Source organism: Bacillus rossius, chromosome 12, assembly GCF_032445375.1.
Source record: "Bacillus rossius redtenbacheri isolate Brsri chromosome 12, Brsri_v3, whole genome shotgun sequence".
NCBI classification, from domain to species: Eukaryota; Metazoa; Arthropoda; class Insecta; order Phasmatodea; family Bacillidae; genus Bacillus; species Bacillus rossius.
The window spans coordinates 19,928,178-19,943,817 of NC_086339.1; the positions used below are offsets into that span (position 1 = coordinate 19,928,178).

General features: G+C 41.3%; 1 protein-coding gene across 2 annotated transcripts in view; it reads right to left on the reverse strand.

Annotated features, from left to right (window-relative positions):
* The window catches only part of LOC134537666 (inactive rhomboid protein 1), a 53,327-nt gene extending 43,383 nt beyond the window's left edge, over positions 1-9,944 (reverse strand). For both annotated transcript variants that reach the window (XM_063378354.1, XM_063378353.1), the window contains exons 1-3: positions 9,893-9,944; positions 8,163-8,337; positions 587-776 (exon numbers count right to left, since the gene is read on the reverse strand). In XM_063378354.1, the coding sequence (XP_063234424.1) occupies positions 587-776; positions 8,163-8,296 (324 nt within the window). In that variant the 5' untranslated portion in view covers positions 8,297-8,337; positions 9,893-9,944. The remainder of the gene's footprint in view (positions 1-586; positions 777-8,162; positions 8,338-9,892) is intronic.
* Between the last annotated feature and the right edge of the window lie 5,696 nt (positions 9,945-15,640).

Here is a 15,640-nt window from a genome sequence, read left to right on the forward strand (position 1 = left end):
CCCCCCTCCCCCTTACCAATTCTGCCCCCCCCCCTTACAAACTTTCATATGGGCGCCCTTGTGCCAGGCGTGTGGGTCGTTAGCTGGCTGCGTGTGGACTTTGAATATATATATATATATATATATATATATATATATATATATATATATATATATATACTGTATAGAAGTCGCGAGTGGAATAGGATTTACTCTACGTTTTTCAGGAGCGTATGATGAGCAGCTTGGGAACTTCACCGCTGCAGTGCGCTGCCTGTAACGCCCTGCATCGTCTCAGGTTGTTATTTACACGTTAGAGCGCAGCACTGTCGCCCGCTGTCATTCCCCCAGCACCCCCCAACCACATCATTCACTGCAGCTCAAGGTCCGTTCAACGGGATGGGTGGAAAAGGGGGGGGGGGTGTTTGAAGAGTTCGACACTCGTCCGCTAGGGACCACCGCAAGTCGAATGCCCTAGAGATGGTGGCGATTGCGGCGTATTAGAAATGTTAACCTGGGGCTGGCGACTTGTATACAGTATATATGTATGTATTCAAAGGTGTGGATGAGCTGGCGTGTTGCGGTCCTGGCAGGTCAGGGCACTCACCTGTTGCGTCGCATAGGCACTTGTGGGGGTGCGCGGGGTGGAAGGAGTGCGCGGCGGCTGCTGGTCGTCGCGCAGGGCCCCGTAGGTGCGAGCCGCCAGCCGCCGCCGCCTGTTGAGCCAGCGCTCCTGCTGCTCGCGCGCGCACGACTCCTCCACGCCGAAGAACACCGCCGTCTCGCGCTTGATGTACCTGCGGCAGTCCCCGCGTCGCGCGCCTTACCCTCGACCCCCGGCTTCCTCTCTCAAGCTGGGTTCACGATTGATTTCCTCAAGAATTACAACTTAACATCGAGCACACGATTGAGTCGAAACTACATTCTCCCGTTTATGATTGCACATAGAAGTCGTCAATTCCAACCAATCACAGCACAAAACACACGGTCGGCCATTGTTCGAAACGGGGAGAAGCAGGTTTGAAATAGGTTATTGACAAATGGGATATCTATTTTTTTCGAAATGGATGATGATTACAAATGACAAATATACGAATTCTAACCCAAAATACTGCCTCGCTCGGTCCAATAATAAGACATAAACTTCCGGTTGAAAGGTTCCGGTTTGTTGTGATTGGTCGCTTCCCTTAAGAGGCCACTCCAGTGTTTCAGGGGCACTACGCAACCCGCGACAACCTCATAACATTCAATGCTATTTTTCATTCTGCTTATAACTAATCAATAGAGACCTGCAAAATTCGCGGATTCATACGATGATAGGCTAGAATTCAAACACATATACCTCTTAGATAATTTTGCTATTGGCTTACTGTTCATCTGGACGAGTCTCAACCAGTTATAAACCCTCAACCAAAGAAGGATTGAATCACAGACAAACCAGCTGAGACGACTCACAAGTCGGCAGCCAATGAACTTGCGTTATTTGCCCGAGTGTACATGGGGAATGCGCAGTCTATCCTGAAGGCCATCGAAACCGCGAATTTTGCAGGTCTCTACTAATCAACTAATACAGATTTCGAAATGACGCTTGCTTGATATGTAAGACAACGATGCTCTTATCAAAGCCCCTTTCTTCAAAAACGTGCATAAATCGTGGTTTCATACTAATCTTTACTCATATGCATACGTGTATTGTCTAGGTTTGAACCATAATTTATGTACTTTTTTGAAGAAAGGGGCTTTGATAAGAGCATCGTTGTCTTACATATCAAGCAAGCATCATTTCTAAATCTATATTAGTTGATAAGTTATAAGCAAAATGAAAATAGCATTGAATATTATGAGGTTAACGCGGGTTGCGCAGTGCCCCTGAAACACTGGAGTGGCCTCTTAAGACTTAGTCGTGTACTTACCATATGACTCTACGTGAACTAGTGGAATGGTTTGTGATTGTCGTGTGTGAAATTTTGACGGGTCGTGTGCGAACCACATGATGACTTGAAGACTTAACGGAAAAATGTTATATTTTATATTTTTTTCGTCAGGACTTAAAGGGAAGCGACCAATCACAACAAACCGGAAACCTTTCAATCGGAAGTTTATGTATTATTATTGGACCGAGCGAGGCAGTATTTTGGGTTAGAATTCGTATATTTGTCATTTGTAATCATCATCCATTTCGAAAAAATAGATATCCCATTTGTCAATAACCTATTTCAGACCTGCTTCTCCGTTTCGAACAATGGCCGACCATGTGTTTTGTGCTGTGATTGGTTAGAATTAACGACTTTTATGCCAATCATAAACTGGAAAATGTAGTTTTGACTTAATCGTGTGCTCGATGTTAAGCTATAATTCTTAAGGAAATCAATCGTAAACCCAGCTTTACACCACCAGCACAGTCACACTGTCGTCACTTCATGAAGTAGCTTGGCTTCTGGGCTGTAGCCGTTTGAAAATTTAATCCAATGTACAGACTTTTCACCTCCTACACTTTTATTATTAGTCTAGATTTTGCTGTATTCAAACAAATATATTGTCAAGGCAATAATGATTCGATTAGAAATACGTATCAAGTGTTTCCTGGGTGGTTTAATTTGGATAGCTAAAAACTAAACATTGAAATTAAAACATTAAAACTAACTTATTTAATTTAAAAATTGGTAGATTTTTGAAAAGAAAATAATAATATATTTTAAACCTGAAAACTGCTCCCTGATGATGGGCGACTGCAATGTCGACCGAAACGTCGGAGAATTATTCGCCAAGGACGCGGCTACAACCCAGAAGCCAAGCTACTTCAAACAATGGCCGTGAAAAACCTTGCCAAACATTATTAAATTCACTTCATTTTGGCAGCGACGTATTTGTGGTGTGTTGCATCTCCTACTAACTATCCATTTAGATTTGAATTATTTATTTTTGCTAGCGGTTAAGGGAGGTTAGGGCACACTACAGATAGCGTCACATGTCGCGCAAAACGTGGTCTCAGTTTCCACTGTGAAGGTCAAGTATCCGTCCTTAGAGCTGGACTCGTACGTCAACTAGCCTATCAGATGGCCCGGAAAATTCCATCCGTCCGTCCGTCCGTCCGTCCATCAAAACCTTACCGAGCTTTAACGAAATAACCTCGTAAATGTTAGCAAGACACCTATTGCCGGCAACGATCTGAAATAATGAAGAACTCTTAGTTTATTTTAGGTTAATTCTTCGTTGAAAATTCCGTAAATTGACTGTAATTTCTAAGATTGTAGGTGTGCTGAATGATCTTCACACAACAGAAAAATTAACCCTGGATCATTTAATGTGCACATTCTTTCTTTTATCACGCACGCATTCAGCCGTTTCGCATACCTGATTAGCGTTGGCGAATTTAAAAACGCATTTCTCACGCACGATGCATCCTCAGATGCTGTTTAATAAGTCCGCACTTAATAATAACCATCAGCGCATGAACGTTCATCGTAGTCACGATATATCCCGCCTGAATATTAACTGCTTTTAACAACCACTCGTATCCAAGTGCCTTTTCACAATATATATGAAATTCTCATTTCTGAACACGAGAACGCAAGGTAATACTTTTGAGCTTTAAAATGTACATCAGGGTGAGGGACGAATGCTGCTACCACTTTCATTGCTTTTTCTTCTTATTTACTGCCGTGGCGAGTAGAAAAGAGAATTTCAGCGACCAAATTTTTTTGGAATATAAAAGTATTCAGAACAGCGAAGGCGGAGAAAGCTTTGAAATTAATTCTCCCCATACATACCTGTGTACAGTACATTTTACGAGTATTAATGGAAATATGCCGTTCTAAGTTTCTGAGCTTTAAAAATAAATTAATTAAATGCCAGCAATACAGCGTATATTTGTGCAGTAATACGTTTACCATGTTTTCTTTTATTTCTCTGCAGCATCTTTAGTACACGTTACGTAAAATCCGCTAAAGTATCTATCTACCAGTTAGACAAGTATTAATTACTTTTTGCAATGCAGGATACAAACAACAGTAAAAAAAAAGGCAGCAGTTCCTAAACAGAAAGAATAAAAAAACAATAGAATATTCGCTATAACATCTTTGCACAACGAGAATATCGCGAGTGAGTTTAAAAAAAATCCAGTTATTCATTTGATGTAATCTTCTTTATCAAATGCGTATTAAACAAAGTTAAGTTTTATTGAGTCGTTGTCGAATTCATATTATATATGGAAAAGAAATAAAATGTATAGCATAAAACAATCTGTGCTTAAATATATTGCGTGAATCGAGATTACAGTTTGCAAATAAATTTAGCCCCCTGTTAAGTGTCTGCCAGCCGGGACTAGTTCGTGCATTCCAGGAAACGGAAACTGTGAAGTTATAATTTAAATACAAATCCACAGGATCACGGAACTGCTCCGGAAGTCGCCCATTTGTCCCACGAATAAACGGAGTAGAAATAAAAAGGGGGAAAAAAAAAGGTCCTGGAAAGAAATAAATAATGAATGTCGGATCCTCTTCGGTATCGGTCGAACAAACCGGGGGGGGGGGGGGGGGGGGGGGGGGGGGGGGAACTTCCCTGCGGGGGAATTGAATTCCGAAAGTTCGAGGAAATGCGCGGACTGGAAGACGGAGGGAAAAGTTTCGGAGAGCGACTGCTCACGTCAGTATAGTCTGTGTCACGTGACACGTCCCAGATTCGACAGTCCTCGGAAGGTAGCACCAATGGTCAACGTATCCTCCCTCCACTGTTTGTTCTCGTCAACAGCGTTTGCAAACAACTTCATTGTGGTTGCCAGACTGCTCGTAAACGAACATCGTGTGCGGTTTTTCTTTGCAAGTGACGGTTGGGAAATTTCTACCGCTTGTACTTGTACTAGCGAGAACTGTGAAATTTGAGACAGGATACGCGATTCGGCGTAAAATACGTGTGTTAGGTCTTTGTGATGCGTGGCAGCTGTTAACCTGAATGCTGCTGTAGCTGCCGACGTGGTTCATGACGTCATCGCATCTTCTCAACCTTCGCGAAAAGCATCATCTCGCCAAATCTAAACTAGCGAAGGCTAAGCACCTATAATCATCACCATCACTCATCCTCATCACTATGTTAGAAAATACAGTAGATTTACGAACTTCTCAACGAAGAGTGTGCCTGAAATAAATCTAACGTTCGTCGTACTTACAGATTACTATACATTTATAGAATTAAAACCCGATTTTAACTTACAAGTGTTCTAAACATGATCGTAGAAGGATGACGAGTACTTATTGTTGTAGACTTAATAGTTGTGGAAGGTTATGTTAAGTTACCTGCATGATTTTTGCTGGCCTTACGTTCTCAGAAACCTCAGTAGGCCTACACTTAAATATACACAGATAATCCGTGAATTTATGAAGATTCCTGTATAACCTGCAACCATAGCTGTTCGTAAATTTTAGGTGAAAACTTTTAACAGTGAATCAACATAATCTCTGGATATAAAAAACTTCGGCAGGATATTGAGAGGGAAGTTAACGGAAATCTTGGACAGATAAGACGAAGGGGGCTGCAACGAACAGGGAGTGTTCCCGTGGGAGGGAGCGAAGTTGTTCCCGAGGGATATTCTGGAGTCAGCTATCCGCGCGTCCCCTACCTGATATCCTTCGTCGCCCCTGAATATTAAACTTATCGGATTCTTTCGAATTCCTTCCACCTGTCCCTTTTTAGACCGTTTGGCGAGAAGGTAAAAAATGGGCGAATCATTTCACGTCGGGCTTTTTTTTCCCCACTCGGAACGACAAAGGATTATAAGGGGCAGACATTTTTTTCGCGTTTTCGCATTAGACTGCAACATCGTGTGTCCCCATTAGACTGCAACATGGTGTGTCCGCGTCAGCTGTTTCTTCATTGTGATTGGCGGCCGTCTGCAGGAGAAGCCACTGTCTCTTGATCAGGCCATTCACGACGCGTTTGCCATATCGTTAAAATTCGTTAAACAGTTAATACTATAAAGTTTCCCTATGGTTTTTGTAAATTTTGGTTCGCTCCATCCGCCACAGATGGCAGCACCGTGTTTACAATTTTCCGTTCCGTACGACTTCCGTTCCACTCCACGAAATTGCTCCTACCAAAATGCCACATACCAAGATATATTACTGAAAGACGGCGGAGATTAAGATACACGTAAATACAGAACAAAAATGTTAGCATGGTTCAACGGAAAAAAAGAAGATACACATTAACCGCCATTCCTGAGCGAGTAAAAAAAAAGAAGAAGTGATTTGGTTAAAAGCGTAGCTCTTCAATTGAACAGGAATAATATATTTGGTTGCTAAGTATAGGACAAAAAAAAGAAAGAATGTTAAGACGAATTACAAGGACCCCAAATCTGCCACCAACGTAAAAATTTTATAAACTTGCATTGTACCAGCGTCAAGTGAAAAACTAGAAAATTTCGTTGACGAGGTTGGCGCACGGGCAGGTCACAATGACGTTTAACGACGCACGCCGGCACACGTTTGTTGAACGACGGGAACGGCGACGGACGTCCAAAGCCGCTCTGACGGATCGCCGGCGCCGGGACGCGCGCGCACCTCACTGCGCGTCGCTCGGATCACGTCTGCGGTCGGACACGTGATCCGTGCGTCCGGGCCCCATCACTAGAGACCGGAAAAAAATTCGCGGTTTCATTTCGCGACAGGCCAGACTCCAAACTCGTACACCTTTGTGCTGAGTCAGCGATTGGACCAACCTTTATCTGAAGGACTCCAAGCCAATGAAAAACCTTCAACAAAAGACGTATCAAATCACAAGCATCCCAGTTGACGCGTGTCACGAGTCAGAATCCAATGAGCCAGGGGCGTAGGCAAGGGGGGGGGGGGGGGGGTTAGGGGTTCAAACACCCCCCTTAGCACCAAATATTTCATTAATTTCTTATTCATCACTCAAACAAATTTCATATTAAAATTAATAAAAATTTTACCATTACAATATTTAAATTTAAGAACCAAAAATTGCTAAAATAGCACTATTTTACACCTTAACATCTAAATTTTCCCGGGGGAGGCCCCCCGGACCCCCCCGCTTTAATACGGAGGGGGCCATGCTTCTTAACACCCCCCATACACAAATCCTGGCTACGCCACTGCAATGAGCAGGTGCAATTTGTCCCAGTGCATAAGAGTATCATGGAGTATATCCTAGAGGTCATTGGAACCGCGGATTTTTCCGGTCTCTACTCATCGCGTCCCGTCGGCGGCGGCGCTCGCGGCCCGCCCGAGCTAACGAACAAGCCGCGCGGGACGGTCTAATCGGCCCGCGCGAAGCTGAGCGCATTTGCTCTTTCCCCGCGGGGAGGGCGACTCTGTGGTGAAAATTTTGGATCGCCGCTTATATAACGGCCTCATTAACAAATAATTACGGGTTAAGGCAATTTCGCGGTGTGATGATAATAACTACAGCTGCTTTATCTTCATATTAAAAATAAATAATGTAGTGTTTTGTTATTGAATTCTGGTCTCCTTTAAAGGCTCATCCGATAATTCAATGGATTTTCATGAATTTTGCAGGTCTCTAGGTATAACATTAACTATATGTTTTTTTTTTTAACGACTGAAATGAGTCTGTTAATACATCCTAAAAACAAACCTTAATCTTATTGGGCCGATTCAATATTATTATTATTGTGTAATATTATATTAATGTTATTGAAACAGAAGAGATTTTAAACCACGTTCCTTAGAGGTTAACCAAACGCGCGCTCTACACATTATGTGCTGGTAAGCCTCCTGGGAAACTGAGAAAGATAACGTCTCAGGTGTTTTAAAAAAACTTGCGTCTTCTCTTTTGCCGTGACTATTTTTTTTTAAGTTTACCCAAAAAATATTTGGCGCGTGTGTCCGCTAATGTTCGCGGGAGCGACTGTGTACGGGTGCCGGCGAGCTGGGATGGACGAAAACGCCGCGGCGCGTGATGTTCACGGAAGCGACTATGTACGGGTGCCCTCTCCAACTGGACGAAGACGGCGCGTGAGACGGGGTGATGCAGGAGGGTGTGTGGAGGGGTTGAGCCTCTGCTAGCTGGGATGGACGAAGACGGCGCGTGAGACGGGGTGATGCAGGAGGGTGTGTGGAGGGGTTGAGCCTCTGCTAGCTGGGATGGACGAAGACGGCGCGTGAGACGGGGTGTTGCAGGAGGGAGGATGGAGGGGGAAGAGCACTCACTTCTTGACGACCTCGGTCCTGGACATGGAGCGGCCGTACGCCGGCCGCGGCCGCGAAGGGCCGGCGTCGCCCAGGCTGACGGCGGGGGCGCGCGCCGCGGGGGGGTCCCTCGCCGCGTGCGAGGGCGCCGGCATGGAGATGGACCGCTGCACCGGGTGCTCCGAGGCGCCGGGGCCTGCGACAGTCCAGTCCCATCCCCGTGTAGCAGTCACAAAACATTTCCTCTCACATCATTCGCAAAAGGTAATCTTTTCGTAAAAGTACGGAACATTTTTTAGACGCGACAACGTCTAATAAATCGATGAACGCCGGCTGCACGCACGAAAAAGTGTCCCGTTGCGCACATTGTTCCGTTACGCACAATGTCCCGTTTCGCACATTTTCCCGCTACGCTGTATTTATTCTTTTATTATTAAAAAAAGTAGCATCTGTCGGTGAGTGCGGTAATAATAGGTTATGTTAGATATGTAATTACAATTTATTTATATGAAAACTTGTTCTTAATAATATTTAAAAGAAAAGGTTAATGTGGTTTTCATTTCTTATTAAAACAAACATTTCGGCAATAAAGGTTAATTATTCTTGCAATTGAAAAATATGATTACTAGTATAACTGCAAGCATTTATTCTTTATTATTAAAATAAAAATTATTCAATTTTATTCATAAAAGTATGTAATCATTTCATCAAAGTTATGTTATGACGTTGTCACGTTAAACTATCGTGCGTAAACCGACTTTACAGACAACCAATTTTTTTTCTTCTGTGCAGTGATATTTTCCAACCTGTCACATGCATATCAATACATTTAAGTTTTTTTCGTGAACAGTGAATACCAAGTTAACACTGTTCGTCGCATGTGTTCTCCAAGGTCGATTAATGTCATTATTTACTGTTACGTTGGAACTGTTTGTAAGTACACTGTGTTTATCTGTGCTATTTTTTTTGCTTGTTTTGGTGTGCTTGCGTATTCAGCTTTTTTTTGTCCGTTATCAAAGTTTCTATAAGACATGCACTTTAACCAGCACTGGCATGATTTAAAAAAATTAAAGCAATGACACGGTTAAATATGTCCATCATGAATTTATTAAGAACATTGGCTATCTTTTTACGATATACTGGCACTGAACTAACCTAATTTGAAAAAGTGCTCACGGGCGTAATTTTGGAGTTACTAACCAAACGTTCAATACATGCCAAGTCTACTACATAAACACGCTTTTTTCCTTAATACAGCATCTTCAGCCCTTTTATAACAATAAATAAACCACTTGGAAGTTCGGTGGTAGTTTCTACGTAGATTCAGTCAGCTGTAAATACTTTGCCTTTCATTATAAATTATAAATAATTTTATTCTCAGTTAATAAATAAAATTAATAAATTTGAATAAAAAATAGCAAATATAATAATTATTACAATGATTTAAAATCGATCTCAATTATTTTAATAAATTAAATAATTAATGTTATGCATGTGAAAATATTAATATTGAACAATGAGAATTTATTATTTTTTTTAAATTTGATTGAATCTATACTTTAACAAACCGTATGTATCATATAAATCCAGGCGATTTATTATTTGATTCATATTAACTATTAGCATGCAAAATTAAAGTTAGTTTTTTTAATCACGCCAAATCAGCATAACTTGTAACGCGCGTGCATAAGTACACACAACCACTCGTGGATGTATGGTGTTGGCAGTGCTGAGCCAGGCCACTCACTCACCGTGGTGCGCGGGTGTGGCGGGGGCGGCCTGCTGCGCCGGCGGGCCGGGGGCGGCGGGGGCAGGCGACGCCGAGGGCTGCGGGGCGGCGGCGGCGGCGGGGGGAGGCGAGTCGGCTGGCGAGGAGGCGGCGGCCGCCAGGGGCTGCGGGGCGCCGCCCCCGGGGGAGGCCTGCGCCGCCGCCTGCTGCTGGCTGACAGCGCGCCTGCGAGCACACGCGCGCAAACGCCAAGTCAGAGCGCAGTTCCGCCACACACTCGCCACACACTCGCCACACTCGCCACACTCGCCACACTCGCCACACTCGCCACACTCGCCACACTCGCCACACTTGGAGCGAGACTTTCAGCACTCGCCAGAGATGTGGAACACACTTACAACAGGAAACTCAAGACACGAAACTTAACGTTGAAATTTCCTTTAAACAATGCGGGACGTGATAAATACCTACATACTCTAAATGTGTTTTCAACTACATTTCTGGACGCGAATCACGCGTAGTTTCACCAACCGCCGCTAGAATTCGCTGCAGGAGCAGTTAAGTCGACTATCGAATCATTCGATTAGGAGACAAACTAAAAAACTGCAGTATATAATGAAACGGCTTCTATAAAAGCGAAGATGATTTGAAAAAAAAAATTAATAAACCTCGGTTTTGGACAAGGAATTTTACTAAAGAACTGCCCATATTTTTAAAGTTCACTAAAAAGTTAATACTAAAAAAATTGTCCCTTTGGCTGTGTGAAATTTTGTTTTGTGCCATTCGCCACAGATGGCAGCACCGTGGTTACACATTATCGTTCTATGCGACTTCCATTCCATTCACGAAATTACTCCCACCAAATGCCGTATACCGAGAGCTAAGATGTTACACATAAAAAAACCTTAGATGATACATATAAACAGCCTCAGCCAGAGACATTATAAAAGAGCGGCTAATAAACAGCCAAGCCCCGAGTGGGTTTAGTAAAGTAGTTATGTATAGTGCATTCTAATTATTCAGATTGTTTGTGATTAGTTTGTTAAGGTGCTGATAAATTGATCAGGACGAGTAGTAAACTTAATATTTTAACGTCTTATCAGCTGAAACGAACAACAAATAATGAAGTTAAAAAACTCTTGAATTAACTGGAATGCACAATAATGAAAAAAAAAACTAAAACTCTGAGGCCAGTTGCAAAACAATTAAATAAACAGTAGTAGAAAAACTGTCATTAATGCAAATTAAAACTACGTAGAAGACCCATACACATAAAGAAAATATTTATCTTAGAGAGTAATAGCAAGATAGAAGTAACTGCGTATTAAAAGATTCTATTTTAACATGCAGTGAATACAATGTTCGCGGATAAATAAATAATGAATAAATAATCTTATATAGTAAAAAAAGTTTTAAAAAAATAATGCATGGGTAGGTCTCACACATGATGAGTTAACTGTACAAGTGTTTATAACATAACAGATTTTTAATATTTACATAAAACATTATTCTTTCGGAAGTTTTTTAAATAATCTTAGTTTTTATAAACTAAAAAATCTTAATTGCATATTTTCTTGCATAACTACATATCGAAGTTCTATTTGTTACATTTTGAAGTGAAATTTCTTAACAACTAGAAGGGTAGTTCGGATAAATGACGTCATCAGGTTGCAACAAAAACAGCACAAAAAATGAAAGGGTAGCACTCGGAGTGAATGAAATAGAGTCAGGAAAACTGTAAGAATATTTGTAGATTTACTGTCGCATATTTATTACAATAATTTTAAACCTCCATATCAAAATTTATTAGCTATTAAATTACTCGCCGAAAATACGGACGGCATTCACGCAAGAATTGAATTGTGTGCCATTTGTGTGGTAAAGTGTTGCCAACAAAAACAAAAGTTAGCGTGGCAGCTGACAGTTCAGGAATCTACATACATTATATGCAAATTCGTGTTCGCCTACTACTTTGTAAACTATTCGACACGAAAATGGTTTCTTGACAAAGTGCCACCTCTTAGTATGAACATGAGCCGCACTGTGATCTATAAGGAGAAAGAGGGAGGGGAGGAGAAAAAGGAAATATGTGGCCACTGCAAAAAATATTTTTTTCAATGTATTATAGACTCATAAAATATGTTGTTACGACAAGAAAAAAAACTTTAGTGTCCACAGGGTGACAGCAAGATTTTGTTGTCCAAATGTTTTTTTGAAGCTAAAATAAAATTGCGCTCAAAAAAAATGAAAGTGAATTAAAAAAAATCTTTTTGGTGGAAACAAACTGATTTTACGCTTTGAACTGCAAAAACACATATATATTTTTAATTACGACAATTATTTGAAATAACGAAAATGTGTATACTTAAGCATGATTTTCATTTAGTTTTAAAAAAGTATTTGAAAACGAAACCGTAAAAGATAAGGCAAAATTCTACTGAAAAAAATTGTTCACAGAATTTTTTTTTTTGTTCAGAAAAGTTTCGTAATTCGTAAAGTTAAAAATTCCCCCCCCCCCCCTTTTTTTCCTAAATCTACACGTGACTTTAAATACGCTTAAAAAAAGTTTTGATGCGCATTTATCAATTTTTTTTAAATTGTACCTACACAACTCATGAAACAAATGAGTCATGCGTTTCCTCTTTTTCCCGAGTAAACAGTAAAGGGGGTTATCTCAACAAACTTTTGTTTCGGAGTCGCGAAGATTCTCGAAGCTCGCAGCGAGTAAACCTCCCGAGTTTCGGCCGCCTCGACCCATCCACGAGACCCAGCCAGCCTCCCCTGTTTGCGCAGACCCTGCTACTCGGGAGATCCCCGACTTAGCTCCGACCGCGGGTGTCGGTGACCGCCAAGTCAAACAAGACTCCTTCGGACCAGCATGACCTCACCAACCCCCCCCCCCCCCCCCTTTTCAAGACACCCCGCTCCAACGTCGCGTCCGGACCAAGGGTCCAGCGCCCGACTGCTGGTATCAGCCGGGAACCACACATAACTTAGAAAGTCACAACTTAGAACGGTCATAACTTAGAAAACTTGAAAAAATCCACGTAACTTAGAAACACACAGCGCAGAAACACACAACTTAGAAACGTCATAACGTAGAAAGTCATAACTTAGAACTATCATAACTTAGAAACACACAACTTAGAACTGCCATAACTCAGAAACACGTAACTTAGAATCACGCAACGCAGAACCACACAACTTAGAAACGCCATAACGTAGAAAGTCACAACTTAGAACTATCACAACTTAGAAACACACGACTTAGAACTGTCATAACTTAGAAACACGTAACTTAGAAACACGCAACGCAGAACCACACAACTTAGAAACGTCGTAACGTAGAAAGTCATATCTTAGAACTATCAAAACTTAGAAACACACAACTTAGAACTATCATAACTTAGAAACACGTAACTTAGAAACACGCAACGCAGAACCACACAACTTAGAAACGTCATAACTTAGAACCATCATAACTTAGAAAATACTAAGTTATGTGTTTCTAAGTTGTGTGTTTCTAAGTTATGACAGCACCCCGTATCAGCCTTCCCAAAAATGGATTCACTGCTCGTGCCCTCACCTGGAGCTAAGAACTGTAGGGACACTTCGCTCTGACGCATCGATGCAAATATCTTGGAGACATTGAAGATAAAGAAATAGGAAAAAAAAAATCTTTGACGTGACAACGTCTAATAAATCGATGAACGCCGGCTGCACGCACGAAAAAGAGTGTCCCGTAACGCAAATATTCCCGTTACGCTGTGTCCCGTTACGCTCATTGTACGCTTGCGCCGCATCTATCTCTCTTCCACTCGATTGGAACCACCATCGATTTGGCTTTTTTGAGGCACATTAAACTTGAAACACTCCCATTCGTTTCCTACTTTTCCTATCATCGTCCTATCCTTAACAGAATAACACAGATTAGAAGAAGTTAAATAGCAAACATGTAGGTATAAAAGTTATAGTTAAAATAATCTCTTCGTTAAAGTAATAAACATATTTGAATTAATGAGTGCAAATAAAAGTAAATTTATCAATTAAATTTGTAGATTTCATTTCACTCCTTCTTTGTATACATACAAAATAGTGATAATTCAATAAAAATGATTCAATTTTATTCATAAAAGTATGCAATCATTTCATCAATGTTTTGTTATGACGTTGTCACGTTAAACTATCGTCCGTAAACCGACTTTACAGACAACCAATTTTTTTGTTTGTTTTTGATCTGAGCTCTCGGTATACGTCATTCGGTATGATGAATTTCGTGAGTGGAACGGAAATGTGTAACCACGGTGCTGCCATCTGTGGCGGATGGCGCGAAACAAAGTCCACAGAAACAAAGGGATCAAGTCCAAAGCCGGGATTCGGTAGGTTTTTTTTTTCAAGTCCTTTTCGATTTTTATCGAAGCCGTTTCATTGCATAGTTTAAAATTTCGCATTGCAAATCGAATGATTCGATAGTCGAAGTAGCTGCTCCGGCAAATAATTCTAGCGGCAAGGTAAGGTAACATAATTCCTATACCATCATGTAATTACCTACTATTATTTTACAAACATAAGCAAAAACGTGTTTGATTTTACTTTCGTACTTTTTATCAATATCACCCCTACTTCTATACTCCTCGCAAAACTGTAGCTTATCTTCAAATTTAGTTCATCCAACTGTAAACGCGGAAAATGTTTTTTTTTTCAAGAAGACAAGCAATCACCAATGGATACCTTACACAGGTACTTCTTCTTTTTTATTTGCAGGCCGGCGTATAAATAAAAAGAAACGCGTCCTTCCAAATGTCATGAATGCGACTGGCTTGGGTCGCGCGGAGGAAGTTAAGTGAAAGCGATCGCGAAACACGCAGAAAGGACAGGAAATTAGTAGCGAAGGAGCAACAAAAGAGGAGGAAAGCAAAAAAAAAAAAAAAAAAAAAAAAAGAGGAAGTAAAACGCAACCGCAGGGAAGGAGGCAAAGAGGATGCCTAAGAGAAGGCATCCATTATTCAGCCACAGGGTCCTCTCTTAAACCACTTCCCTCCCCCCCTTCCAACCCCCCTCCGCGGAAAGCTTACCGGGTTCCACTCCAACTTGTCGGAGACTCTTTAAAACATGTTACGCCGTTTACAAGACAGGCGGGGCGGCGCAGGTAATCCATTTGCCTTCTGGGGTTCCTTAGCCCGAGTACCCGGTACGTAGATACGAGATAATTGATTGGCGCGGCGGGTCCGATCACTGTCCAGCTACCCAGCCACTGGTCACAAGAAAAAAATAGAAGAAGGGAAAAGTATCAGACCGAGAAGACCAATGTTGTTTATCGCTAAACATGCCAGCGGGACGCTCTGTCTGAACATCTCGTTGTGCTTCCGAGAACTACCTACTCAATACCGAATGACGGATAATCGATTTATTGAATTCGCGCGTTATTGCAGTTACAAAGTTAAAATTTTGTCCTCCGCATTTCTCGCAATATGTGGAAGTGAATATTTCTTTGTGTAATGACCACATATTGTTTGAATTCCATTAACTTGAACTTTAATTTGCGAATAATGATAATAATCATCATATGATGTAACATGGTATCATTTGCCAATGATTTTATTTTAAGCTCCACTGTAATTTTTATTTGTATGTGGAACATAAATATTGGTGTAAAATTTAAAAAAAAAATACTAAACTTCTACATTTACATGAAAACTTCTAAATAGTGTTGGCAGTAACACTGAGTTCGGATTCTCGCCCGGGCATTTACTCTTTGTGTTGTCCCAGT